We start from the raw sequence: 27,382 nt of genomic DNA on the forward strand, positions 1-27,382 counted from the left end.
CAGGAAAAGCAGAGTCCTGGGAGGTGGTTTGTGGTCTCAGGAATCCTCGCTGTGCATCCAGTGGCTTACGGAGAAGGGAGCAGTGTGAGATTCCTCTCGGGCACTGCCTGGTTTCCCTTCCCTCCCCCTGCCTGCTCTGGGCGGGATTTGGGAGTGGGAGACCCAAGCACACTCGTTTTCTCTGAGTGTTTCCCCGTGGCAGACATAGAAGGTGGCCTCCTGTCACCCGAGCCCCCGCTCCCCTCCGGCACAGGGATGCTGCAAATCGGGATGTGCCAAGGGATTGACTCAGAGGCAGAGCAGCTCTGCTGAGTCACCCACATCCCTCGCACCCCACGGCACCCGCCGGGCTCCGGCTGGGCTCAGCCAGGCTGGGCTGTGCAGGGAGGAGGAGGAGGGACGTCCCCAAAATGGTGGGAGGGAGAGGCTTTCCTTCAACAGACCCATTAGTTAAGGAAGAGCTTTTCACTCCTTCATTCCCCTGGCAAAAATAGATGTTTCACACCCACTCTCCCAGCACGGCCTCTTTGCCATGCACTGGTTCCCTGGGTGCTGTGTCCTGGTGCCACCGTGTCACCTCAGAGGTGACAGGTGAGGAAGGGAGGGCTGTGGCCGGGCAAGCACGGCCTCCAATCCCAACCTTTGCTTTCAAACAGGATCTTCTGGAGGAATGGAAGGGGAAAGGGGCCCAGGTGGAGGAGATTGGCCGCAGAGGGACCCTCCTGGAGAACCTGATCGTGGAGATTACGGCCCCCAACACCCCACCCAAGGCAGGTGAGTTGTAGCCCATTCTCCTGAGGAGGCCTCATTCCTCAGCACTCCGCTGTCTCCACTGCATCTTCTAAGCCTGTCCCGAGCAAAAAATGGGGCTATTTCCCTCTTTTAGCCAAATTCAGAGGGCCCCTGGCAGTCTGAGTATCGTGGGGCTGAAAGTGGTTGAGTCACTGGTGCTTGTTGCATTAATGCATCAGCCTAACTTGGCTTAATTAGTTATAGCGTAACAAGCTCTGAATTACCCTGTGTTTGCTGTGGGGACACATATAACTGCTTGGATGGAGCATGAGAGCTCCATGAGATGGAGCATGAGAGCTGGGGGTCTGGGCTGTCAGCCCTGCAGGGGGCTCGTGGAGGTGGCTCTTTGCTTTCTCCTGGTGATGTGCTTCAGCCTCCTGAGGGCTGGAGTGTTTTAATCAAACTCCAGCATTTGGGTTTCATATCTGGATGACATTTAAGGCTGCAATATTCAGATGTGATTTGCTGGTCTCCTTTTTGGCTTCAAGTCTGTGAAGCAATGAGAATATGTCTGGTTTGTTTGGAAACCAACTCCAAGATGCCTTCCAGCTTGTGAAAACAAGTCCCTGGACTCTCGTTGTTGTTGGGAATTTGTGGGAATTCACGGTCTGGATATGTTTGTTAGGATTAAGTTCATGAGAAGTTCTTTGGGAAACCTCCAAGAGAAGTGAGGAGAGGCTTGTTGTGGGTGACTCCCATGGTCACCCACATGGGGTGACCAAAGGTGCAGCCCCTTATGTCCATGAAAACTTTAAAAAATGTGGTTAGAAAGAGAGAGAGACTTACCTGGCAATGTGAATCCCCCTTTGGTTGTGACCATAGCTGTGATATCTGGTGTCCAGGGAAAGGACAATAGTGCATCCTCCCTGGAGTGTCTGGGCAAAGAGGGCATGTCCACACACCAGGGAGGGCTTGAATAGTTTCATCCCATAAGAAAAGGAGGATATGGGGGAGTTAATCCCTTCAGGGAAGGCATTCACCAGTCTCACAGGGTACAATTCACAAAATCATGCTCAAGGTAGCAACTTGCCAGGCATGGAGAGGTGGCCAGTGGTCCCCAGTGGTCCATGTGGGAGCTGCATCCACCCAGGTTTCTGGGTGATGTTGGGAGAGGTGCCCAGCTCCCAACAGCTTCAGCTCTTCTGCTTCTGGTCCAGCAAGGCAGGATGAGCTCCAGGAAAGCAAGGGGAGAGGGAGGAGGAGTGATGGAGGGACTCCAAATGGAATTAATGCCGATTGCCCGGCGCCGGGCGCGTGGAGACGCCGTGTCTGTGCTTGGGGCCGGGGTGGTCCGTGCCATGGACCGTGTTCATTGCTTGCTGTCTGCATTCCTAACACACCTGTCTTATCCCTCTTGTCCCTTGTCTCCGTCCCCCCTGCTCAGGTGCCGCGCTGCCCGTGCCGGGAGGGTCGGTGGGCAGCGTGAACGGATACCACACGTGCAAAGGTGAGCTCGCGGTCCCCGCCGTGCCGGCACGCGCCCCCCGAGCCACATCCCTGCCTGTTCCTGTCCGTGCAGTTCCTTCTGTGAGAACAGAAACCTCAATCTGACACTGTCAGCATCATCCCGGCGCAGCGGGAATGAGCTTGGCAGTGGGCTGGGAATTCTCAGCCGGAGCCGCGGGGATGGAGGATGGAAGTCAGGCTGAAGGACAGAGCGGGGCGGCTTTGGGGAGCGACAGCACCCTGACACCCTGTCAGGTGGTGTTAAGAGCTGATAAATGGGAGATCATTTTAAGGCCTGCAATTAAATTTATTGGTTCTACGGGATTATAACGGCATCCAACCCTCCAGTTTGAAGAGCAATTTTAATTATGGCCCGTTATCTGCTGTTAGCTCACCGGTTCAGCGAGATAATAGGGGCATAAAAATGGCTTTATATTTCGGTGTCAAATTGTTTAACCTTGTATTAGCAGTGGCATTATGAAGGGGGGGGGCTCAGCTTGCATCAGGCTCACATCCACGGAGGCATTTGCTTTGTTTGCAAACTGTCAACGTGTATATGTGGTGCAAGTGGAAAAGTCCCTCTGGCAGGAGAGGTGAGGATGATGCGACATCGCTCCGCAGGCAGACGGATGGAGCGTGGCCTCTTGCTTCTCATGCTTGGCTGGCTGTGGCTGCCCAGGGCTAGATTAGAACCTGATAGTCCAGGTTAAGATGGAGAACACGGGCAGTGGTCCTCATCTCAGGCTGCTTTTTGGAAACAGATCTGACCGAGATCCAGTGCGACGTCTCGGATGTGACCCAGCAGTACCAGGCCCTGGGCACGGCGCTGAGGGAGCGGCAGCAGCAGCTCTCAGCTATGTTGGAGAAGATGCAAGAGGTGCAGGAGGAGGCCAGCTCGATGCTGAAGTGGCTGGAGTCGAAGGAACGGACGCTGTCGGAGCTGGACGCCTCCTCCTCGCCCACCAAGACGGAGACAATGAGAGCCCAGGCTGAGCACAACAAGGTAACTCCTTTTCCTGAGTTAAAAATGAGAATCATAGAATCACAGGATGGTTTGGGCTGGAAAGGACCTTGAAGATCATCTTGTTTCAGTCCCCTGCCATGCATCTCCCAAAGGATCTCAGAGATGTGCTTTATTGCAACGGGACCAGAAGGATTAGTCATAAAGGTCTGCCCTAGGTTTAAGAAGGGCATTCCCAGATCAGATATCCCAGGCAGCTCCCTGGAGCAGGAGACCAAAGTTCCCCTTTGCTTTTAGACATGTTGCTTTCAGGCATTTGGCTCGGGGGAGAAGAGCTTATCTGGAACCCTTGTTGCTGGGTCACTCCAGCTTCTCTTGGAAAGCAATTTTCCCAGCTTTTCCCTGCTCTAGGAGCCAAGTTAGCTCACAGTATCACTGACAAGTTAATTTAATTAAAGAGCAAAGAACAGAAATTGTCCAACTGCAGCTTGTAGCTGCTGCTTTGTTCCTATTCCGTGTTTTGATCCTTTTGCCCTATATCTGAGGAAGTTCAAATCATTATTTTCCAGGCATTTCTGGCTGAATTGGAACAGAATTCTGGGAAGATCCAGAAGGTAAAGGAGGCACTTTCTGGCTTGCTGGAGAAATATCCAGATTCTCCAGAAGCAGCGAACTGGAAGAAGATGCAGGAAGACCTGAGTAAGTGCCTGAAGCAGTTAGTGAGGCTTCTGTCTCCAAACATCACGTTAGAAGCGGTTCAGGAGTGCGGGACAACCCCAAAGTCACGGCAGAGCAGAGTCACTTTTAATTAATATTCAGTAAATAGCAAACTTATCTCAGAGCTGTCTGGTGTACAAGGTGTTCCTGAGAGGAGCACTGTCGTGATTAACAAAATCTCTGTGATGGATGTGGATTTTAAAGATGTGCCTCCTTAAATTGCTACTTTAAAAAAAAAAAAGAAAAAAAGGCAAAAAAAAAAAAAAAGCGTTAGTGACATGGTTTGATTATTGTGATTAAAAGCTTCACTACTTGATATAAAATTCTAGTCATTAGTGAGGCTATCCCAGGTAGTTAAATGTTGACTAAACAAGGCTGTGTGTTTAAAAAGAAGCCCAGAGATTCTCTTCTTTGAAATAGCAGGAACGTGTTTATGGAGTTCTCCATCCAGGAGATCTGCATGTGCTGTGTGAGGACTGATACACAGGAGAGTATCCTCATTTATCGAGCCAGGGATGTGAGATGGCTCACCCAAGGTCAGACCAGCTCATGGCAGTAGTGACTAGAACACAGAAATCCTGCTTGCAAGGTTTTTCCTTGGGAGCTTCAAGACCACGTAGCCATTAGAACTGGGTAACGGCTTGTTAGAGAGTGAATAGAGCCACGCTAGTTTTATTGGAAAACTGAGGAGGTTTCCCATGGGGAAAACCATGGGAAAAGGGGGAAAAAAACCTGCTTGATGGAGGGGTGGGCTGGCCAGGAGCACGACCATGGCCAACGCAGCCGGTGCTTCAGATTGCAGGTGGGAAAGAGCCAGCCAGGCGACGGCCGAGCGGCAGCAGAAGCTGGAGGAGTCGGCGAACCAGCTGGCCACCTTCCAGGCTGCTGAATCCCAGCTGCGCCCTTGGCTCATGGAGAAGGAGCTGATGATGAGCGTGCTGGGACCCCTGTCCATCGACCCCAACATGCTGAACGCACAGAAGCAGCAGGTCCAGGTGAGACGGGTTCGCATCTCCTCAATGGGTGTCCGTGGAGGGGGAGGGTGTCTCATCCAGATATGAGATGATGGAAGATTGCAGTTGGAATTATTTGTCTTGCAAGCACTCTGGAGACCTCATGGCTCCTCTCCCAAGTCCTCCCAACTGAGCCCAAACTGCTGTGAATAACTTAAAATGGGTGCAGTGCCCAAGCTCCCTTCCCCGCACCGGATTGACTCATCAATGAATCACTTGGCCCCTCTTGGAGAGTGAAATTGTTTTAAACAAGACCTGTGCTGATGCTCTGCAGGACTTGCTAATTCTGTCCCTCCTCCTGCCAGCCTGCTCTTTCCATACCTCCTGCTTCCAAATCCTAACATGTCCGTAACAGGCCACATCATGAAGCAAAAAGCCCCAGTTAACATAATCAGATTGCCTCCTCATCTAACTGGTCTATGTTACATTACGCAGCAGTAAGACAAATAAGAGAGAGAGCAAAGTCCTGGAGCTGCAGACCCCTCCCACCTTTTTAACTTCCAAGGTCACAATAAATCCTGGCCTACCCAGCCCAACGGCTGTCCCACCCAAAGGCTTGTTCTTGCTCATTCCACGGGCTGGATAAAGCCCCTGGAGGTCTGGTTTGTTTTGACTGTGTGTATTCGGAGCTGTCAGTTTTATGCAAACATTTTTATGTTATTTCTGTTCCCAGTTTATGCTGAAGGAATTTGAAGCCCGCAGACAACAGCACGAGCAGCTCAACCAGGCAGCTCAGAGCATCTTGACTGGCCCTGGAGATGTTTCTCCATCCACTAACCAAGTGCGGGATGAGCTCCAGGGGGTTAATCAGAAATGGTCTGAGCTAACAGAACGCCTCAACTCCCGCTCCAGCCAGATTGATCAAGCCATAGTAAAGAGCACCCAGTACCAGGAGCTCCTCCAGGGCCTCTCAGAGAAGGTGAAGGCAGTTGGGCAGCGCCTGAGCAGCCAGTCTGCCATCAGCACACAGCCCGATGCCGTCAAACAGCAGCTGGAGGAAACCAGCGAGATCCGCTCGGACCTGGAGCAGCTGGAAGAGGAGATTGCAGAGGCTCAGACCCTCTGTGACGACCTCTCCGTCCTGATTGGGGAGCAGTACCTCAAAGATGAGTTAAAGAAACGTCTGGAGACGGTGGCACTTCCTCTCAAAGGGCTGGAAGATTTGGCAGGTGAGACACTTAGGAGATATTGGAATGTCCAGCTCCATCCCTGCTCTTTGCCAAAGGGCTCTCCCATCCCTAGATTTCTAAGAATAGTAGGGGAAGCACCATTTATCATTTTTTGGGGTGCTTCATAGGTGTTTTATCTGGGACCAAGCACGAGAGAGTTCAAACTCCAGACATACCTGAGCCCGGAGAGGGAACAGAGGTGTTTAGTCCCACAGATGTGACTCTTCAACAAGCACTGTGGCATGTGCTTGGAAAAAAAACAGGTTCCTAAATTCAGAGTGGGGCATGGAGGAGCCCCAGTGGCCACTCTCTAATCTGGGGACACATCTTCTGGTTTCTAAGAAGTTGCATTTAGAGACTGGTCAGGAGAACCGAGACAACCGTGTTATCATTGCCTCTTACTACTTAAGAAATTTATGAATTAGTGAGCAAAAAGGCTGGTGATGCAATGGAAAACTCCTTCCTGTTAATCAAAACACAGTTGGTACATATGAGATGATTTTAAATAATTGCACTTTGCTTATTTGATTTCAGCTTAATTGTCGCCTTCTAATCTTATTCCCATTCCAGCCGACCGGATGAACCGACTCCAGACTGCACTTGCGAGTTCCCAGCAGTTCCAGCATATGTTTGATGAACTCAGGACCTGGCTAGATGACAAACTGTGCCAGCAAGCTCAGAGCCAACCGATTTCTGCTAAACTGGAGAGGCTACAGAGCCAAATTCAGGAACAAGAAGAGTTCCAGAAGAGCCTCAACCAACACAGTGGCTCCTACGAGATGATTGTAGCCGAGGGAGAATCTTTGCTGCTTTCAGTCCAGCCTGGGGAGGAGAAGACCACTCTGCAAAACCAGTTGGTTGGCCTGAAAACACACTGGGAAGAGCTCAGCAAACAGGCTGCTGATAGACACTCTAAACTCAAGGACTGTTTGCAGAAAGCTCAGAAGTACCAACGGCACACGGAGGATCTCCTGCCATGGGTGGAGGACTGCAAGGCAAAGGTGGCAGAGCTGGAGGTAACTCTGGACCCAGTGCAGCTGGAGGCAACTCTTCTGAGGTCAAAGGCCATGCTGAGTGATGTGGAGAAGCGCCGGTCCTTGCTGGAGATGCTGAACAGTGCTGCCGACATCCTGATTGATGCTTCCCAGACGGATGAGGATGACATCCGGGATGAGAAGGCTGGCATCAATCAGAAGATGGATGCCATCACAGAAGAACTGCAAGCCAAGACTGGCTCCATTGAAGAAATGTCCCAGAGGCTCAAGGAGTTTCAAGAGAGCTTCAAGAACATTGAGAAGAAGCTGGAAGGGGCGAAGCACCAGCTGGAGATCTACGAAGCCCTGGGGCCACAAGCCTGCAGCAACAAGAATTTGGAGAAGCTCAGGGCACAGCAGGAGGTGCTGCAGGCCCTCGAGCCACAAGTGGATTATCTGAAAAACCTCACTCAAGGTCTGGTAGAAGATGCTCCAGACGGATCCGACTGTTCCCAGCTCTTAAGCCAGGCTGAAGTGGCTCAGCAGGACTTCAAGGCTGCGAAGCAGAAAGTGAACGACTGCTGTGCGCTCATGGAAAACAAGCTGGAAGGGATCAGCCAGTTCAATAATCGGGTCAGGGAGATGTTCTCTCAACTGGCGGACCTGGACGATGAGCTGGACAGCATGGGCCCCATCGGGAGGGACTCGGACAGCCTCCAGTCCCAGGCCGAGGACGTCCGCGCCTTCCTGGGCAAACTCCACAGGCTGAAGTCGGACATCGAAGCTTCCGAAAGCGAGTGCAAGAAGATGCTGGAGGAAGAAGGGAGCCCTGATCTGTTAGGACTGAAACGGGAGCTGGAGACGCTGAACAAGCAGTGCAGCAAACTGACAGAGAGGGGCAGGAACCGGCAGGAGCAGGTGGAGACGACGCTGTCCCGCGTCGAGGACTTCTACGGCCGGCTGAAGGAGCTGACCCACATGACGACGGCGGCCGAGGAGAACGAGGCCTTGCAGTGGGTGGTGGGAACGGAGGTGGAAACCATCAACCAGCAGCTGGCAGACTTCAAGGTAAGTCTTGATGCTGTAATGTTGGGGGTTTTTTTAAGTGGTGTTTGGTGTTCTGAGGGCCTGCCTGGTGTTACGGGTTTTTTTTTTTTTGTGTGGGACCTCTGGGCTCTGAGCCATCGTGCCTTTGTTGTTTGTTGCTGTAATTCGAGTGGGTTTGGTGGCTAAAACATTCCTTGCTGTGGAGAGTGTAAGATCAACTGGTGGACTTGGTAGTCTGCGGTGAAAAGGTGCAGAAGGATTTTGCGACTGGGAGGAAAATCCCTGTTCTCCTGGTGATGTGTAATGCTGATGTGCCAACACCTCGTGGGCTGGTAAAGGTGGTTGACATTTAGGTTTTTGGGGGAGGGAGGGATGGTTCTGAGTCCATCTGAGCTGTGAGTTGGCAACATTTGAGAGTCTAGTCCAGATCAGAGCGTTCTGCAGGTCTTTCTACCTGGCCTGCCATTCTTGCTTGTTGTTCACTTCACTTTTTACATCCATATTTTACATGCACTTTGGGGTTCTTGGGTACAAATACAGCCACAGATAAACTGTGGGACAAGGGATGCACACAGGAAGTAAAACCAAGGTGAAGTTTTATGTGGGCTGTTCACGTTTCCAGCAAGGAGTTGATGGGGACCATCAAGACTTGCATGAAATGCTGTGAGAGGGAAGAGTTGGAGTGTGTTTGATATATTTTTATACAGTATTATGATGTTGGGTCATGCTGCTACACTACATTAATTATATTAATACAGCTTAGAAATTCTCTTGCTGTGAAACTTCTATTCCTGATGTGCTCAGGAGCTGATGATTGGGCTGATTTACATCTGGCTGCTCGTTTCCTGGTGTTAATGGGGGGCGGGAGGGGAAGGCAGTTTTACAGCCATTTACTTTTCATCTCATGGCTAATTGATCCCGTTCCACCGCTTTAATATGTCTGTGAAACCTTCACCAGGACAAGGTGTTTCTGGTTTTGGGGTTGCCTATCCGAAAAATAGCTGTAAGTGTTATTTATGGGACAAACTCAGCCTCATCTGATGGTGTTGCTGTCTTGTGCTGGGCAGCGCTTTGCTTTGAGCTGATATCGACGGGAAGGATTTAACTTCAAATCATTAAACACCACACAGTCACTTGGAACAAATATATCCAAAAAGGAGTTTTTAGGACTTAAAATCAGTGAACCTTTCCTGCAGAGCAAGGGATTATTCCCGGCTGAGCAGCTCCCATTAGGAACGATGACGAAATCCAGATTGCTGGGCTGGCCGGGCTTGCAGGAGCAGCTTAACCCATCACAGGGGTTTGCACATGGTCTGTGTAGCTCAGTGACCTTGAGGATGACCCTGTAAGACACAGCTGACCTGGGCTGCATGAGCCAAGGGTGCTCTGGGGGCATGAGGTGTCCTTACCAGGAGTCATTTGTTGGCCATCGAGGCCACGGGGTGCACTTGGGGTGTGCGTTGGTGGGAGAGTGAAAGTTGCAGCAGAGAGGGGAGGGTTTTGCCTTGTAATGGCTGAGAATAAAATGGGGGAGAAGCACGAGGGGTGGATGGAGCAATTGTGGTTACGCAGCAGCATTCCTGCGTTCCTCCCATGCACGGTTCATCCAGGGAGCAAGGATTTCTGCATCCAGAGAGCAGGGATCTCTGCACAAATCCTAAGTGTTGCAGAGCAGATCTTAGCAAAGCTTCACCTTCCAATCCTCTCTAAGGAGGAGCTGGAATCTCCCTGATTCTGATCTGCACAGGAAAGGGCATTGGCAGGGACTGTCTGTCCTCTGTACGTGCAGGAGGGAGAGAGGTGGAGAAATCTGGCTTGGGCTCTGTGGGAAGTGGGGACCATGGGGGGGCTTCCCTTGGTTGTACCAGGCTTTTATTTCTCAATGAATTGTCTCTCTAAGACAATATCACAACTCTTTTTCCCTTCTTGGCTTGCAAACCAGATGCACGCCCGGAGTGTCCAGGGGGACCAGAAGAGCTCCTCAGCCAGGCAGTGCTCCTGGGGGTGGCACTGGGGGGAGGATGGGGTGATGGATGGGGTGATGGATGGGGTGACTGGGGCTCTCCGGGAGCGGTCGCGGTCTGTCTGTCCAGGAGGCTCAAATGCAGGCAGATATTATGTCTTAAGGCATTAATTTTAATGAACATCTGTGTAAATGAGATGCAAATTAGGCATGGCCCCAGGGCTCCAGGCAAGTTGCCAATGAAGTCCTGACAAAGGTGGGCACTTCTGGACTCATTGTGTCCAGATTTTAATAAAGAAGATATATTGAAGGCTCTGATGGAGGCTGGGAACAGATGACTTTCGAAGCAGCTTATGTTTGAAGCATCCCATGTATTTTTCCTTTCCTGCAAACATCCCCTTAACTTGCCCCAAAAGGCCACAACCTCCAACAAACCCTTAACTTTTGGAAAACTGCCATCCATGCATTTCCTTTCCTTCCCCCCACCCTCCCCAGCCCCTTTCCCAGGTCACAGAGGGACTAATCCTGGCTTTGGGAGGGACGAGCCCTCTCCCGCTCTGAGTTTCTCTTCCTGGCCGGGTTTCTCAGCGATGGGAGGGTGGGAAGCAGCTGCTCGGGGGGGAGGCTTTGTTTGCAGGAGGTGTTTCGGTTCAGCGAGCGGATGCGATTTTGGGGATGGGACCACCGAGGGGCTGAGTCCACACCGGCTCCCACGGCCATCAAGAGCCAGGACAGCGATGCAGGAAGGACCTGGAGTGCGGGAAAACTAGGCAGGGACTGGTTTGGAGCACCACATTTTTAGAGGATCATAAGAAACCCATCTGGAGGAGGCTCTAAGGGGTCATCTAATTTCGCCCCTCGTTTTCTGATGAGATCAAGTGCAGCTGAGAGGCGTTTCTGTGGTTTGGAGCCTGTGCTTTATATGGACATCCTGATGGATCGCTTTGGATCCAGCAATGCCACAGAAGAAATAACATGGGGTTAGCTCATGTTAAGCTGTCAGAGCAAAGGAACCTCATTTTTAACTCCTGATCTTCAGCGGGAGTTTAACCCAAGTGATTCCCTTTCCATTGCTGCCTCTCTGAGGGGCCCCTTTTTGTATAAAAAGGTACTGAAAGTTGGAAGGATCTTTGTGCTGAGCTTCACACAGCCAAGTCGTGCTCTTCAGCACGAGGGACAAGCACCAGCCACCAGCCAGAGCTCCTCGTAGGAGTTTTCAGGCTGGGGCACTTCTTCCCCCTCCCCTCTCTCTGCTGTCAGCTCAGGTTTCTCAAAGCTTACGCTAATATTAAATTTTAATGACTGGAATCAAATGAGCTACAGTTGGGATGTTACTAAACATAACAGCTTTGTTGATTCAGTTTAGCAAACAGCAGAATTCCCCAGGGAAGTGATTCCCCGGGTAGGGATGAGAAGGTGGGGGTCACATGAAGACCCAGAGAGTTTCTCCATCACGTGCTCTCTGGTGTCAGCAACCCCTAAGCTGGAAAACCCTGAGTTAGAACCCTTCCTCCCAAAAATTGTGAAACTAATGGGATAAAGCTTGATCTGCTCAGTGCAAGTGGCTCATCCCTCCTTTACACGCTGAAGAAGCAGAGGTGAGGTTTGCTGGTTTGGAACTGTGGTGCCAGAAAGCCCCAGGCATGGGCTTGTCCTGTCTGGCCAAAGAGCATCCATCAGCCTGGGCCCACGGAGCTGATGGAATCAAATTTTTGGGTGTTTTGGGGAAGACATCTGTGCTGGGGTAGCTTGGCCTCCTGGCTGAGCGAGCTGGGCTTTGTTTATCTTTTATGCAGTGGGTTTTGAACTTGGCTTTCAAAGCCTGGCTGGTGCTTGGTGTTGGCAACTCTGAGCTGGGACCTTCTTTGATTCACCATGTTGTTTTTGGACAAACTCTAACGTTACCACATTTCACCTACAAAGCAGAGAGTAACACTCAGCCCTGGGTCAAAGGTGCTGGCAGAGATTTTGGGGCTTGCTGCAGTACAGAGCAATGCTTGGGAGGGAAGGGTGCTGTTCCCTCCCCTTTCATAGAACCATGGAATGGTTTTGGTGGGAAGAGGCCTTAAAGATCATCTAGTTCCTACCCCCCTCCTGTGGGCAGGAACACCTTCCACTAGACCAGGTTGTTCCGAGCCCCGTCCAACGTGGCCTTGAACACTTCCAGGGATGGGGCAGCCACAGCTTCTGTGGGCAGTCGTGCCAGAGAAGACTCTCAGTTGTATCATGCCACAATGGTTTGCTTTGCTGGGAACACTTTGTCCCCGTGAGGAAGATGAGAGCAGGATCAGCTCAGCCTGCATTCCTTCCGCGTTGCACTCAACAGTCAGAAGGGATTTCTGCAAGAACCCAGAGAACTCGACCCAAAACGTAACCCAAGGAAAAACATCAAACTTGACATAACCCAACGGCCGCCGTCGCGTCCCGACGGGCGCAGGGGCAGTTGGTGGCGTGTCCCTGTGTGTGGCTGGACCTCCGTGGATTTGTTGTCCCCCCTCCTGATGCCGCCCGGGCCCCGCAGCTGCGCTTGGCCCGCGGCTGCCGCGGGCGTTGGGGCACGGCGGAGGAATGCGGCGAGCCGGGACCTGCCGCAGCTGGCACAGCCGGGACCTCTCCTCCCAGGGTTAATTAAACCCCACCCTGGCCCAGCCAGAGAGGAGGAGGAGGTGGGGGGGAGAGGAAGGGGGTCTGTCGCATCATCGACCTTCCACGGGAGGTGGCTTTGCCAAGGCAGGTTGCGCGGAGCGGAGGGATGACGTGGGATTTCAGGCCTCCTGCCTTTCCTCCTGGTGTGTGGGTTTTTGGGGAGGTTTGGTTGAAACTGGGGTTGCTCAGTGCAGTGAACTCGGGCACTGCTCTGTCACACCAGTAAAGGTTTAATGCTGGATGATGGAGGGAGGGAGGGAGAATCCCTAGACAGCAATAACTGAAGCCGCACTCCCTTTTTATTTTAGAGCAGGTCAGGTCGTCCAGGGCCCGCGCAGCCCTTGTGGCTTCCAACACCCTCTTTGTCTGCTTGAATAAAAAAAATTCAGGAAAGGAATCCCGGGGGGGAGATGCAGTGAGTGAAGCCTTAACCAGCATTACTCATCTTGCCATTCCAATGCCGCCGTCTGACCCTGCCCCGGGTCCTCCCCACTTCATCCTAAGTGGAAGCAGCCGTTAGCCTGTGCTCTCTGTGAGCCCACGCACACTCCCGTGCCCTCCTCCTGCCCCCCTTCCTGGCTGGAGGATGTCAGCTTTCCTCAGCACTCTATTTATGACTCTCAGTTCCCCCAACCTTTCCAGCAGGGATCTGACTCAGTGGTGCTGTTGAAAATACCACTGGTGCCCATCACTGTTGTCCCGTGTCCCTGGGTTTCTCCCAGATGCTGCTGCCCGGGGCTGCTGCTTTTTGGGCAGAGGATGGGCAGAGGAGAAGCAGCATCCCACCTTGGGATCGCAGGGCTAACCCAAAGAGCAGGACTGAATCGGCCTGCTGATGACACAAGGTATTTACACCCAAATCAAAGCCTTAATTTCTGGAGACAGCACGTTAGCCACCACGAGCAGCACATGTGCTCCCAGGCAGTGCCCGAGCATCCGGGGAGGCTTTTTTTGGGCACTCCACACCCCATCATAGAGCAAAGACCCCATAGCTGGGGGCTGCATCGCCAGCAGGTGGGAGAGCGGAGCTGGGTTTCTAGGATGGGATGGGATGGGGCAGGGAAGGGACACTCTGCCACTTGCTGTGCCCCAGCCTGGCCGAGGGTATTTTTAACCCTTCTGTGCCCCCGGAGGAATGCGTGCGGCTCCCGACAGTCGTCCAGTTGGGAGCAGCTGGGTGGGACTGGGCTGGGAACAGGGACCGGCTGCACGACGGTGTCTTCTCGTTGAACGCTTTCCAGACCTACTTAAAGTATCTCTGGCTTGTATTTTCAGCATCAGCAACACACGCAGAAATGCCTCCTCTCTGACAGCTGTTAAGCTGCCTTAAAGGCACCATCTCCCCTCACTGGCGAAGAGGATGAGAAATGGGGGGTGATGAGCTGTGCCGGGTGACAGGGCTGTCACCGAGCCTGGCTGGGCCAAGTGGCCCAGGCTGCAGGTCCTTGGTGGTGCTTGGTGCACTTCTAACCTGGTGATCTTGTGTTTGCACAAGAGGAACGTGGGTGTGAGTGGCCCCCGCAGTCTCCTTATTCCTTGGATATAAATTTTATCACAGAGGAAAGAGCAAACGTGCCTGGAGCTCATTGTTCCCAAAGGGAACGTTGCCGGTGTGCTGGTTCATCAGCAAGCCACGGGTGGGTTTGACCTTGACGTGTCATCAGGCCCTTCCCTGATCCTGAGCGAGCCGAGAACAAGAGCGAATAAAGCCAAGAGTTGCTGAGATCGACCAAATCATAGCGAGGCTTTTTTTTTTTCCTCCCTCCTTTTCTTTTCTTGACCGTGAAACAGTCAAGCTGTGATCAAATGGTGCCTTTCAGGAGCCACCTTGGGTCACTGCTCCAAAGCCACCCACTTGCAGATGCTTTGGTGACCCTGCCAGGTCCCAGCTGAGGGAGATGGCCGGAGGAATGTCCTGTCTCCGGAGCACTCGTTAGCTGGTGGTGATGACACTTCACAGTGTTTCCAGGAGACACTAAAAATACCAGCTTTGCATAAGACCGGGAGAGCTGAGGATCTGAGGGAGGAGGAGATGGGAAGCTTTTTGTCTGCAAGGGCTGAGCAGAGGAGGGAGAGGAGCCCGGTCCCAGTAGCACATGGCTGTGGAGGGGGCATCCATAGGGAAGTGTGGGGTTGAGTGAACACAGGACATTCCCGTCTCCCACAGCATCCAAGAAAGTTGCCATTCTCCAGCAGGGAAGGGAGGGACTGTGGCCACTGGGTCTGGAGCAAATGGGGACTTCTGCAGGAAGGGGCTCAGGCTTGGATTAGTCACTGCAGCCTTTCAAGAACAATTGCCAATTCTCCTGCCCGAGGAGTGGTTTAAATGTCTCCCATCCAGAGGATTCTCTGGATGATAACACACTTACCTCACTTCCTAAAGAGCCTTATGAGCAGTTTATTAGTCACCCCATCCCTCGGCTCTCCCTGTTGTCCCCCTTTACTCTGAGGAGCAGCTTCTGCAGTTCTCCATGTCCCTGGGGTGGGCAGTGGGGTGGCAGCACCCACCACCCTGCCCGTGGGTGCTGATTCACTGGGAGCATGGAGTAGGATGCCTGGGTATCCCAGGATGCTTCATCCACCCTCATGCAGCACCGGAGCAAAGCCTGGCAGCAGAATTTGCAGGAAAACTGGGCAGCTGAGGACAAAAATGGGCATTTTGGTGAGTTTCACCTCCTGGCCATAAAGACCCTGGCATGTGGCTCTACTCTTCTCTCACAGCTCCACCTCAAGTTGCTGTCAGGCACCTTTGGGGTGCTCTGTGCATGAAGATGGGGTTCCATGGGAGTGCTGAATGCCACGTGTAGGGCTGTGCCTGAGCACTGCTGTAACACGTGGGCTCCAGGTTTCATTCGGGAGAATTATTTATACTGACATCTATGTGAGCTGCCTTGCAGGGAAAGTGCTGCGGTGCAGCCCCTGCACCCTTGCAGAAACAAAATAAATTAAAAACCACCCTGTCCATCCAACCTGCAGAAGGGTTTCCCTGTGGGTTTGGGTTTTAACCTCTTTCTAAAACTTTTCCAGTGGAGGGGCAGACCCCCGTGGAGCCAGCCGAGGTTTCCTCCCACAGCCCCGCGGAGGAGAGTCCCAAATTAACAGGCTCTGGGTTCCAAATGGCTGATTTAAAGATGTGCTGGCTCCCTGCATCCCGAGCAGCTGTAGCCTTTGAAGAGGGATTGAGTAGTGGTAGAGCTGTGATGTGAAATTGGTTTGAAGTCAGCTGTAAGCCAAGGGGATGAGGGAGCACCCAGAGTGGCATGGCAGGATGGGATTAGCCTGGGTGCTCCTTCCTGGGTCAAGCTGGGAGCTCAGGGCTTGCCCACGTGGCACCAGAGCAGCAATCAGGGGAAAAGGAACAAGTTTAGGAGGAGAGCAACACAAAGAGAAAGAAATCCCTCTGACCTTCCAATAAACACAGCAAAGGCTTTGAAAACGTGAATCCTCTGGTAAAAATCCCAGCGAAACCTAAACTGCGGTTTCTAAGGGAGATTTTAGGGGCGTGTGATTTGGCTTTCTGCTTTTATTGCAGTGTCTGAGGGAGGCTCAAATGTGCTCTGAGTCCCCCCTCTGGGCCGGAGGCATTTGGGTTCACCCACTTTGCCTTGATGGGACATGCAGTGTCCCAACCCAGTGGTCCCTCCTGTCACCACCAGCTCAGTGACAGTCATGGAGTCAGACATGGGGGACAGAGAAGCAGGTTGGAAAGAGCTTGGAGCTCTGTCTCTGCCCACGGCAGGGTTAGGAATAAGATGAGCTTTGAGGTCCCTTCCAACCCAAACTATTCTATGACTCTATGGCATGGTCAGCATGACCTGTAGGGCCAAAGCTGATGGTGCCAAGGCAGGAGTTCTCCTGCATCCACCCTCATCCAGGCTGGCGAGCAGGTGCCGCAAATCCCAGGGCAGGAAGGGCACGAAGGTGAAGATTAAAGAAGCTTTGATGGTTGTGCCCTGGTCTCGTTAACGACGCGTCCATCAGAGATCTCGAGCTGCCTCTGCGCTCTCTTGCTCGTCACATAACACAGGTCCCTCACTTCCAGCTGCTGAGATGCATTAAAAGAAAGCTAAAAATATATTGGCTTCCAAATACTGCTTTGCCATGTAAACAGTGGCGGCAGCGGCGCGGGATGGAGCGCAGCCGTAAACAGGGTGACATCACCCCGTGACAGGGACGACACGTGCTGGGGCTGGTGGCCATATGAGGAAAGCTTGGAACCAACAGGTTCAGGAGACAGATGGAGGTGCTGCTACTTGGAGAAAGTCTTGGAAAACCGCTGGGTGGGTTTTAGCTGAGGGCGTGCGAGAGCCAGATGAGGGGTCTTGGTGGTCCATTCTGCCCATCACTGCCATGGTGGGCACCTGGAGACACCCAAAAGGACAAAAGTTCAGACAGGTCCTTTCCATCCATCCCTTGCACCGACACAAAGCTCAAGCAAAGCCCTGACCTTGCAATTCCCAGCACCGTTTGGCTTCTGTCCCCATTGCTGGGGTGGCACTTGGAGGCTTAAAGCCATGATTTGGGGAACCTGCAAGAGCTCCGGCTGGGATCTTCGGGCCAGGCACAGCAGGTTTTTAATTGGCTTTCGTCCTTGCCCAATATTTCCCTAATGGTCTTAGAAATGGGGGGGATGTGTTGGAGGAAGACTTGGCTTGCTCCTGGCACGTGACTCGGTGAGGAAATGGGAAAAGAATTTCTGGCTGTGAAACGGCAGCTCCACGTCGGAGATCGTTCCTTCTTCGCAGTGGAACAAAAAGCCTCCTCGCCCCAGCCCGGATGCCTGGGATTCCTCACGGAGGGGCCCCGGAGCGGTAACGGTCCTGCTCCGCCAGCTCCCAGCCAAGGTGGTAGCAGGGGAGCTGGGGGCGGCACTGCCGGAGCGCTGGCACAGCCCCGTCATCCTCTTGTTGTTTCAGCTGTGCTGGATTAATAACCAGGGACCAGGAGCTGGAGTATCCCCCGCCAAGGAGAAAAATCTGGGCTTTGGGACTCTCTGGCAGTGTTGGCAGATGGGGCTGGAGGAGGCTGCAGGGCCAGCCCTGACCGTCTGTCTGTCCGTCCGTCCAGGAGGGCTCGGTGGGACATGGAGGGGACATGCCCTGGATGGGCAAAGGGGCTCCCCAGAGGCTGCTTGGACTCTCCTCCCAGATCTCTGCTCCCTCCCCACTTCCCTCTCTTTTCCTTGGTTATATTTAAAGATGGAGAAAAGGGGTTCCAAGGATGTCCCGGTGTGCAAACATTCCCAACGAGCACTTAGGGCTGTTTAACGGGCGTTTCTCCCTGAACCCTCCCCTTCCACAAAACATCCGTTTCCATCTCTCCAAAAACAAAATGTGGTGCTGGAGCTGCTCCATGTCCAGTTGGTGCTGAGACATGGCTATGAAGGGTCCAAGGGTTTGGGGCTGGGGAAGCCAGACTCCCACTAAAGCCATGCCGTGACCTTGGCCAAGCCTTGGGGTTTTTGGGATGGCAGGCACCTGCATCCAAAAAAATCAGGATTTTGTCTCCTTTGGCTTCAGCCTTCAGCTGTAACACAGCCATGGCTCACCATGGCTGGGTGGGAAGGTTTTGGAGAAGCTGTGGCACAGCAAGGTGCAGACTGAAGTCCCATTCTCCCGGTCTTGGCACTTCTGGGGTGCATGCTGCACGTTTTTCTGTGTTAAACACCTTGTATTTTTATCTCGATTCCATAATTCATCCCAAAGTAGAAGGCCGGGTGGCTGGTGGGGCGGGTTGTTGCCTGGAGATGCATGGAGGCTGTTCCCAACCCTCCTGTTTTCTCTCCCAAGTCTGTGACTTCCCTCAGCATCACTTCGCAGTGGTGATTCACACGCCCGGGCTGCCTCCCTCTCTGCTCTCAATGTTCCCTGTGTCTTAAACCCAAGGGTTTTTGGGGGAGGAAAAGAGGGTGACAGAACTCGGGGGGGGTGGGGGGGGGGAAGCAGGATGCTGACCTAGACCCGAGGCTCTAAAATTTAGGATTTTTAGGAAAAGAGCCTGCAGTGGGTGATGGGCAACTTGACGGTGGCAAGTTGCGGGCGGGTTTCTGGCAGAGCGATGGGGAAGGCAAAAATGGTACTTTGGGGGTGTTTGGGGGTTTAATGATTTAATAACTCGGTTCTTTGTGCGAGGGTGGGTGTGAGAGGCAAGGGGACCCGGCGGGGGGGGTGGTCTCAGCCCCCCACCCAGCGCCGGCTCGGGGACAAAGGGCCGGGGGAGCGGGGCCGGTGGCGGGGGGAGCCGGAGCCGGAGCCGCCGCCGAGCCAGGGCGTTGCTGCTCTTTGTCGGGGGCTGCCGCCTCCCCCCGGAGGAGGGGCCATCCCCGGCGGGGCGGGCGGGGACCACCCCCGCGCTGCCACCGAGCATCCCCCCCGCCATCCCCAGCCGGGTCGCGCTCCGGTCCCCCCTTCCCGGGGCCGGCGGGGGGGTCGGTGCGGAGGGGCGCGGGAGGCACCGCGGCGCCCGGGGAAGGGGCGGCCCCGGCGCTGCCGCCCCGCCCCGCGGAGCCGCCCCCCGCCCGCCCCCGCGTCCCCCCGCCCTCCGCCGGGGCTGGAGCTCCGCGGGAGCCGGTGCTGGCGGCGGCGGCGGGGCCGGGGCGTGCGGCGGCCTGCGCGGCTCGGCCTTTTGTTCCGCCGGCGGGAAGGAGAGCGGGCGGCGGCGGCCGGGAGCAGGAAGAGGAAGAAGAAGAGGAGGAGGAGGAGGAGGAGGAAGGCAGCGGCCATGCATCCCGCCGCGCCGGCCGGGGGCTGCCCGCGGGGGCGGCGCGGAGCCCCCCGCCCCCGGCCCGGCCGCTGAGCCGCGCACAAAAGGGGGCGAGAGCGGCGGGGAAGGGGAGGGCGGCCCCGGTGTTTGTGTGTGTGTGTGACCCCCTCCACACACCCCAACCCATCCCCGGTCCGCCCCGCATCGCCGCGGGGACCGGCCCCGCCATGGCCGGGCCGCCCGGTGGCGCGGAGCCACCGCAGCCCGGCACCGGCCGCCGGGAAAGTTAGTGCGAGCGGGGCCGGGAGGAGGAGGAGGAGGAAGAAGAAGGAGGAGAAGAAGCAGCAGCAGCAGCGGCAACAGCCGCCTCCAGCCGCGGCTGCTCCGCGTCCCCCCCGCCGGCTCCCGGAGGCAACTCAGGGGATTCCATCCCGCTCCGTCCCTTTGCCATTTTTGGATGCGTTTTATAGCCAATTTTTTTTTTTCCTGGGGAGAAAGCGGAAAAAAAAAAGCGAAGAACCCAGCAGCCTTGCTGCACCGCCGGACTCCGCGGCGTGCCGCTGCCGCCGTGCACCCGCCGGCTGGATTCTGGGGGGGTTCCGTGACTCCCGGTGGCACCGGGCGAGGTGACGGGGAGCAACAATGCCATCATGTTTTTGAGACAGGAAACCTCCGAGTTTGCCCTGAATGAAGAACTTCCTGTGTTTAAACTTGTACGAATATCCGCTGACAAGCTCAGTTCAAATGAAAACACGAGAGTCGGGGGGAGAGGCTAATTCGGACCAGCTGGACTCCCACGGCACTTGGAGCTGGGCAGAAAACGCGCGGAGCCGCTCGGTGCTGCCAGCCCTGAGCGGCCGGGACAAGCAGTGCCTTTGTTAGTAAAGAAGGACGGACGGGATAATTCAGGAGCTTCAAACTCTTCCGCCGTTTCTGTCGCTGAACCGTTTGGAATATTTTATCGAAGCTGTTGGGTTCGGATGACTTGCTGATGGATGGGTTTTTTTAGGGGGGCCTGGGGGATGAGATGGGTTGTTTCACCGCTTGGGACCGTCGGTCGGGCTGCTGAGCCGGCGCGGTGCTGCCGGTGCACCATCCCATCCCTGTAGGGTCGCTGCTTTGGGATTAGAGCCTGGCACGGTGGGTTTGGGACCTGCTGGCCATGTGATGCTTCCTGCCGTGGTGGGCGAAAGGTTGCCGGGGCGGTTCCGTCATCCATAAGGACGAGAGTATGGGCAAACCACTGAGCCGGCCAGACTGTTTACGGCAGAACCGCACTTGCCTGGGGAAGGGCGAGGATGAGGATGGTTATATAGAGGATTGCTACGTGCCCCAGAGATCGATATACGACACAATGAGAATTAATGAGCAAATCGATCAGGGATCAAAGCTCAACCAGCTTTCCAAGAGCACCCTTGGCAAGGGGGATGGCAGCACCATATCCAGCAACGGGACTCTGGGAGCTGCCAACGTCTTCGAGTCCAGGGCGCCAGAACCGAAAAAGTTGGATGAACGGGTCATCTTTGACGCGCTGAAGCTCAGCAGTGACGTCTCCAAGCCGGCGCCGGCTCCACCAAAGAGGCGACCAAACCCTGAGAGGAAGGAGAACGTCAACCGGCGGTCATGGAAGTCCTTCATGCCGCCCAACTTCACCGAATTCGCGGAAAGGATGGGGGCTTCGCTGAGCGAGGTGTCGGAAGCGGGCGCCTCCAACCCTTCCCTGCGGGACAAGCGGGATTCCAGTGCCATGCTCACAGAGCAGCCAGGCCAGCCCGACCATGGCGAGCCTATGTCCGAGTCTCTCACCTTGGAACACGTCTCCAAGTCATCTGGCACGGCCGAGGCTCTGACGGCCAAGCAGTTCAGCGTGGATGGGTACGACGGTCCCCGGGATGAGTGCCAGGCCTTGCTGAATGCCGGTGACGGCCGTGTCAGGGACCTGGCCAGGGCTTGCCGGCTCCCCAGTGCCACTTGGCCAAGAGCCAGGAAGAATTTCATCAGGGGAAACTTCAACGATGGGCACCAGGAGACCCTGGAGCCCTCTGGGTCGGACTCTACAGTGGAGAACGTCAACCTGTCTCCGTGCCTTAGTGAGGAGCTGCTGGATGCGGGACTGGATATTCTCATCACCTCCAATCTCAGGGAGAAAACGGAGTCTGAGCTGAGATTTGAGGAGGACGAGCGCTGGGTGATGATGGAGGAGTGGGAGGAGGTGACGCTGTCAGAGAGAGGAAAGGCTGTTCTGGTGGCAGAGGAGAAGAAGAGCTGTTGCTTGGCAGATATTTCTGAAGAAAGGGAACAATCCGCTGCTCCGGTGGATGGCTCTGCCCCTGGCCCAGGGACCTCCCAGTCCTGCACTTCCCCAGGGGGTGCCGGCAGCCCCCTCCCCGGCAGCACGGGCTGTACCGAGGACACAGCGGTGCAGTGTGGAGTTGAGGACTTTGCTCCAGTTCTGGAGCACTCAGCCAGCCCCACAGGTCCCGAGTTGTCCGACACGGACTCTGTGCAGATGTTCCTGGAGCTGGAAGAGCAGTGCCTGAATGAGAATGAGTGTGGTGGGACTGTCACTGGTTGCCTGGAGGTTCAGGTTTCCCCAATGGACTCAGAGGTGCTGGACCCAGATTCGACCAAACTGGCCGGGTCAGAGGTCGAAGGGTGTCAGCATAGGGCCCCTTTGGACATCAGTGCTTCAGACTCTGCCGTTGTGTCAGATCTGGAGGACTTTGATGTCACCTGCAGCTCACAGATGCTGAGCACTCTGGAGCCATTGACAGAGCCCTTCTCAGAAAGGGACACCTTGGCTGTCACCCCAACGGACTCGGATGGAGGGGCCTCCCCCAGCCCCGTGGCCACCACAGGACCAGGATCCCTCCTAGAAGGCTCCTCAGTGCTGGTGGAGGAGGATGATCCTGACCCACTGGTGGGCAGTTGCACGGGGGTGGTGGCTGGTGGGATGCCATCTCCTGAGACAGGGACACATCCACCTTCTGGACTGGGGGGAACTGGTTACCCCGGTGCTCCAGTGGGGTGGGATGAAGATAAGCAAGACTTGCTGGTCCCTGATGGGGAAGTGTCACAGCTTCCCAAGGAGACCTGTCCTGGCCAAGTATCCCCCTGCCAGCTCCCAGCTCCTGACACAGCAGTGGAGGAGCTGGGATCTCCCTCACAGCACAGCAAGGCTGGCATCGAGGGGATGGATCCATTTGGGACCCATCACCTTCTGCCTGGAAGGACAGAAGTTGCCAACTGGGTTGTTGGCAATGAACTGGTTTCTGAGGATGAAGCCACAAATTTGGGATCAGGGAGTGGAGCTGATGGCTGGACTCATCTGGCAGGGAGTGGGGATGTTTGCTGTGGTTTTCTGCTGCCTTTCCACACTGGCTCTGCATCAGAGCCAGGCTCTGAGGCTCTGACAACGTTCCCGGTGCCTGTTGAGGACCTCCCATGGGAAATGGTTTCCCAGAGCCAGGGCATGGCTCTGGAAGGGGCTACCTGCACTGAGGGGCCCCCCATGGAGGTGACTGTCACACATGGCGAGACACCAGCAGCCATCCTGCAGCCAGGAGACATGGACTTGCTGTTTACCCCTGGCTGGGGCTGTGCCATAGGGCTGGGTGAGGGGGTTCCATGTGCTGCCAGCCCAGCTGCCCCTGAAGGGCTTCCTGGCACATCACCCACTGCAGGGCCCCCCATCCCATGGGATTTTGGGGAGCTTTCTTCTCCAGCCCACCCACTTTCACCAGGAGATGTGGCTGTCCCAGAGCCCCAGGCTCAGGAGACACCACCAGCCACTGGGGATCCTACCATGGATGCTGAGGAACCTCCGGAAGCCACCGCCCCTGCCATGTCCTTGATGGTGGAGGAGCTTCTGGAAGCCCCCCCACCCTTTGCTGATGTGCCTGTTGCCACTGTGCCACCAGAAGCAGCCGATCCACCCATCTCTGGTGTTGGGGATCTTGGTGGTGACCCCGTGCCATTGGTAGTGGCCTTGGGGGATACAGATGACTTTGCCATCATGGCTGTGCCGCCCATCCTGGAGCACCTGCCTACCGAAGTGCTGGCTTTGGAGGATGACCCTGCTGCAAGAGCACCCGCAGCTGAGGTGGCAGCTTGGGACGATGGTGCCTCCGTGCCACCAGGCATGGAGGGTCCCCCTTTCGCCTTCCCCCCCCTCCCAGAGGGCTCCACCATCCCAGAGCTGCTGGGGACACCCTCTGCTGCAGCACCTGCCTCACAAACCCTCCCTGGGGCCGCGCTGGGGGACACCTTCCATCCTCCCAGCTGTGGTGGTGCCACTTCCCTGTGCCCTGGCGAGGGAGAGGTGCCAGCAGGCACAGAGGGACCCCTCGCTGCTGCTCTCGTCGCAGAAGGGCCTCCTGCTCTACCAGATGGATTCGTTCCAGATAACGAGGTATTTGTTGCTCGGGCGCTCGCAGCCGGGGCTTCAGGCGCAGAAATCGCTTTATTTCGCACTCGAGGGGTGGGTGGGAGATGGGAGCCCACTCAGTAACGCACGATCTGTGTCCTTCAGGCTTCAGAACAGCCTTCTCCCTCCTGAGAGTGGCTTGAATTTGGCAGGCAAAAGGTTTCGGGGGGGGGGGGGGGGAATTGTGTGATTTTATAAGTGGGGTAGGCAAATGGCGCTCGCTGCTCGATGACCTCAACTATTGTCTTATACTTTTTTGGCTTAGTAAAGTACATTATGGTCACTCAGATGGAAATCACAGACTTCAGAAAAACCTTCTCACCGACTCCGGGCGGGTAGTTCCCATCTTTGAAGCAGAAAACATATCGGAAAAGAGAAACCTGTAAAACGAATTAAGTGCAAATAATTCCTGTCTTGTGCAGTCATCGCTGTCTGTAGAGCTTTTCCAGCGAGCACTAAGGTGCTGAGGCTCAGAAGGCGCCTGGGAAGGGGCTCATATTCTCTCTGGCGTTTGGGGATTGGCGTTACTGTGCCGTGCTCGTGGCTTTTGCCTGGAGAGACCTCAGTGGTGGAGTTCCCACAGCCGAGCGCTGATTTCCTGCCATCTGGAATGGGAGAAGTTATCACTAAGGAGACATCAGAAGTTAGTCAGCGCCAAAAATCCCGATTTGGTAGCAATTACTCATCCTTTGGGCTGAACCACCCGTTGGAGAGACACACGTGGAGGGGCTTTGGAGAGATGGTTTCACATGGGGGGTCCATGTGAGCACAGGCTGGGACACCCAGAGAGGACCTTGGCGAGGGAAAAGCCATTGGGTTCTCCGTGGTGTTGTCTGTTGCCTGAAATTCAGTGTGTCCTTGGTGGTAGGACCCTTATTTTAGGTTCAGCACCTCCGATTGTTAACCCCATAAACCTTCCCCTTGCTCAAAGGTTGTTGGTGATGCCAGTTCTTCTCACCAGGCTCCACGTTCAGCAGCGCTGGGGTTAAGGGAGATGAGGGAAGCAGAAAGCGAGGGGATGCTTTGGGAAGCATTTCTGGGAGTGAGGAGGAGGCGGAGGTGTGGTGGAGCAGATGTCCTTCTGCTCTCCAAAATGTCTGTCCAGCCCTTCTCCAGGGCAGGACACCTCGCTCTGCGCCTTCTCCTGCCTGGCACAGGGCAGTCGTTAAATATTTGTTTCAGAGCTGAGTCACAGTGAGGTTAATGAACTAAATCACTGGAATCTTTTATGAGCAAAGGAAAACAAGGGTGTTGGACACGCTCACCCTCGGGCTGTTGGTGAGATTGTCTTTGTAGGGATCCTCATGGAGCATTGGGTTCTCAGACTGGCTGATACCTGCGTTACAGGTACCCCTGGTTGGATGTCCGGGTTTTCCACAGGGCTCCCTCCCTGCCTGGCTGCTTCAGAGCCCTGGAGTTTGTTTTGTGCAGAGAGCTCGGACCAGCCCGGCATGCCAGGCTTATCAGCCTGATCCTTTTGTGGGTTTGGCTGTTCTAACCAGCAACTCCATATATAAACAGTAACAGGAGAACAGCCGGGGGAATCGGTGCTTCCATATCACCATTTATTTCTTATAACTGTGGAATAATTATCCATGAGCAGCCAGCTCTGGACAGTGTCTGCCAGCTCACCCTTTGCTCATGTCCTGGAGGGACACCTCCCTGCCCTCTGGTTGCTGAGCTCTGCTGGGAAGAAGCAGCTTTTTCTTTGGAAATGAGGCAAAGAAAGTCAAAGCAACGCCTCTTGCTGGGAACTGTGTTTGGGGGTTTTGAGAGGGTTTTGGTGTGTTTGGGGGTTTTTACCTGCCTTGTGTTTCTTTGGAGGCAAAGCGATGGCTCGGTGTGGGGAGCTGGGCCCTCCACGAGCTGCTGCTCTGCTGGGGGAGATCTTGCATCCAAGTGGGAATTTTTTGTTGCCATCCATGTCCATGCATTCTTGGGCACGAGGAGGAGGCACGCTTGAGAAAGCAGGCAGCTGGCTGCCATCCCCTCTGCTTTCCAAGGGGAAAATGTTGCGACAGTGCCAAGGGCTCTGATCCTGCCCAGCGCTGGGTGCGGGGTGACCTGTGCTCTGCATGGGCCCGTGGGCCAAGGGAGCAGAGTAAGCCAGGAAGGATTCTGCTCCCTCTTTTTGGGGCTTGGGCTATCTGCTGTGGGGATACAGCAGGTTTGTCCCTTGGGACCGGGCTGTGCAGCTCTGGAGAGGAACCCTGCACGGGGCGCCTCGTGGTTCCAGCAGATCCCCAGCTCTGATAAAGAGCACTTATCTCCTCTGCAGAAACAGGATTCTCCCTGCTGCCTCTCTTGACAATGGGGAGCTTCATTCGCTCTCCTCCCCCTTCCCTATCAAATCTTTTTTGGTTTAAAAAGCTTTTCCCCACAGGATTCCCAGGCAGGACCGTGCCAAATCCGTGGTAAACGACTCGCACATTAATTGCCTATTGCCTTTGTCTTTCGAAATACAGCGAGCTCCTCGCTGCCTGTAATTTCGTGGTTAACAAAACTCATATGATGTCAGGTCTCCGTTCTCAATAGCTTCGCTGTGAGAATTGCTTGGGGTTTTTCCCCAGGAGCGTTATTTCCCAATCTGATGGCTGGCTGCAGCCAATGCTCTCATTTCTTCCCCAGTTTTTTCTCTCTACCTCACTCCAGTGCTCGGAAATACGGGATTTACCCATTTAAAAGCAGAGGTGGATGTGAATAGGTCCTGAGCTGTGCTCCACAGCAGCAGATTCCTGTGACATTTGTGTTACTGGGTCAAGGCGAGGGAGGAGTTTGAGCAAACTTGCACAATTCTAATAAAATCAGTGCAAGTAGCTACTACATCTTCACTAGAAAAGAAAGCCTGTTGTATCTATGGAATGGTGGAGGGGCTGGAAGAGCAGCTTACAGCTTATAAATACCTTTTCTCTCCCACCTTTTCCACCCCCAGCTCTTCCAGAAGGAGCAAGTGGATCCTCTCCAGGTTAAACTACAGCAAGTCAATGGAGTTGGTCAAGGACTCATCCAAAGTGCCGGGAAAAACTGTGACGTCCAGGGGCTGGAGCATGACATGGAAGAGATCAACACCCGCTGGAACACCCTCAACAAGAAGGTGGGAGCATGGGGAGGGGCTGTAACTGGTTTCTCTCAGCACCACTGGGGTCTGGTAGAAAAAGCCTGTCGTGGACAGGGAGCTGGGGCTCCAGCATTGACATTTCCCCAACCTGACCATGCAGTGGGGTTGTGTTTGGGGTGCAGGTGGCCCAGCGGGTCGCTCAGCTGCAAGAGGCCCTGTTGCACTGCGGGAAGTTTCAGGACGCCCTGGAGCCGTTGCTGAGCTGGCTGGCAGACACTGAGGAGCTCATCTCCAACCAGAAACCTCCCTCTGCAGAGTACAAGGTGGTGAAAGCCCAGATCCAGGAGCAGAAGGTGAGCAAGCACAGGGCGGTGGGTGGCTCAGTGGGAGGGGGGGGGAGCTTGGGACAACCAGACAGTATTTTGGGGACCCAGCTGGGATGCCCACAAACCTGCTTCTTTCATGGTG

The 27,382-nt window shown here is 54.8% G+C and overlaps 1 protein-coding gene across 1 annotated transcript in view; it reads left to right on the forward strand.

Annotated features, from left to right (window-relative positions):
* MACF1 (microtubule actin crosslinking factor 1) overlaps window positions 1-27,382 on the forward strand; it is a 112,555-nt gene that overhangs the window by 52,904 nt on the left and 32,269 nt on the right. The window contains exons 51-59 of the mRNA XM_051807351.1: window positions 657-774; window positions 2,177-2,239; window positions 3,000-3,241; window positions 3,769-3,898; window positions 4,712-4,911; window positions 5,603-6,098; window positions 6,669-8,140; window positions 26,789-26,950; window positions 27,097-27,267. Coding sequence (XP_051663311.1) covers window positions 657-774; window positions 2,177-2,239; window positions 3,000-3,241; window positions 3,769-3,898; window positions 4,712-4,911; window positions 5,603-6,098; window positions 6,669-8,140; window positions 26,789-26,950; window positions 27,097-27,267 — 3,054 coding nt within the window. The remainder of the gene's footprint in view (window positions 1-656; window positions 775-2,176; window positions 2,240-2,999; window positions 3,242-3,768; window positions 3,899-4,711; window positions 4,912-5,602; window positions 6,099-6,668; window positions 8,141-26,788; window positions 26,951-27,096; window positions 27,268-27,382) is intronic.

This window comes from Manacus candei, unplaced genomic scaffold, assembly GCF_025592945.1.
Source record: "Manacus candei isolate 608988 ecotype Guabito, Panama unplaced genomic scaffold, ASM2559294v1 h1tg000070l, whole genome shotgun sequence".
Lineage (NCBI taxonomy): Eukaryota > Metazoa > Chordata > Aves > Passeriformes > Pipridae > Manacus > Manacus candei.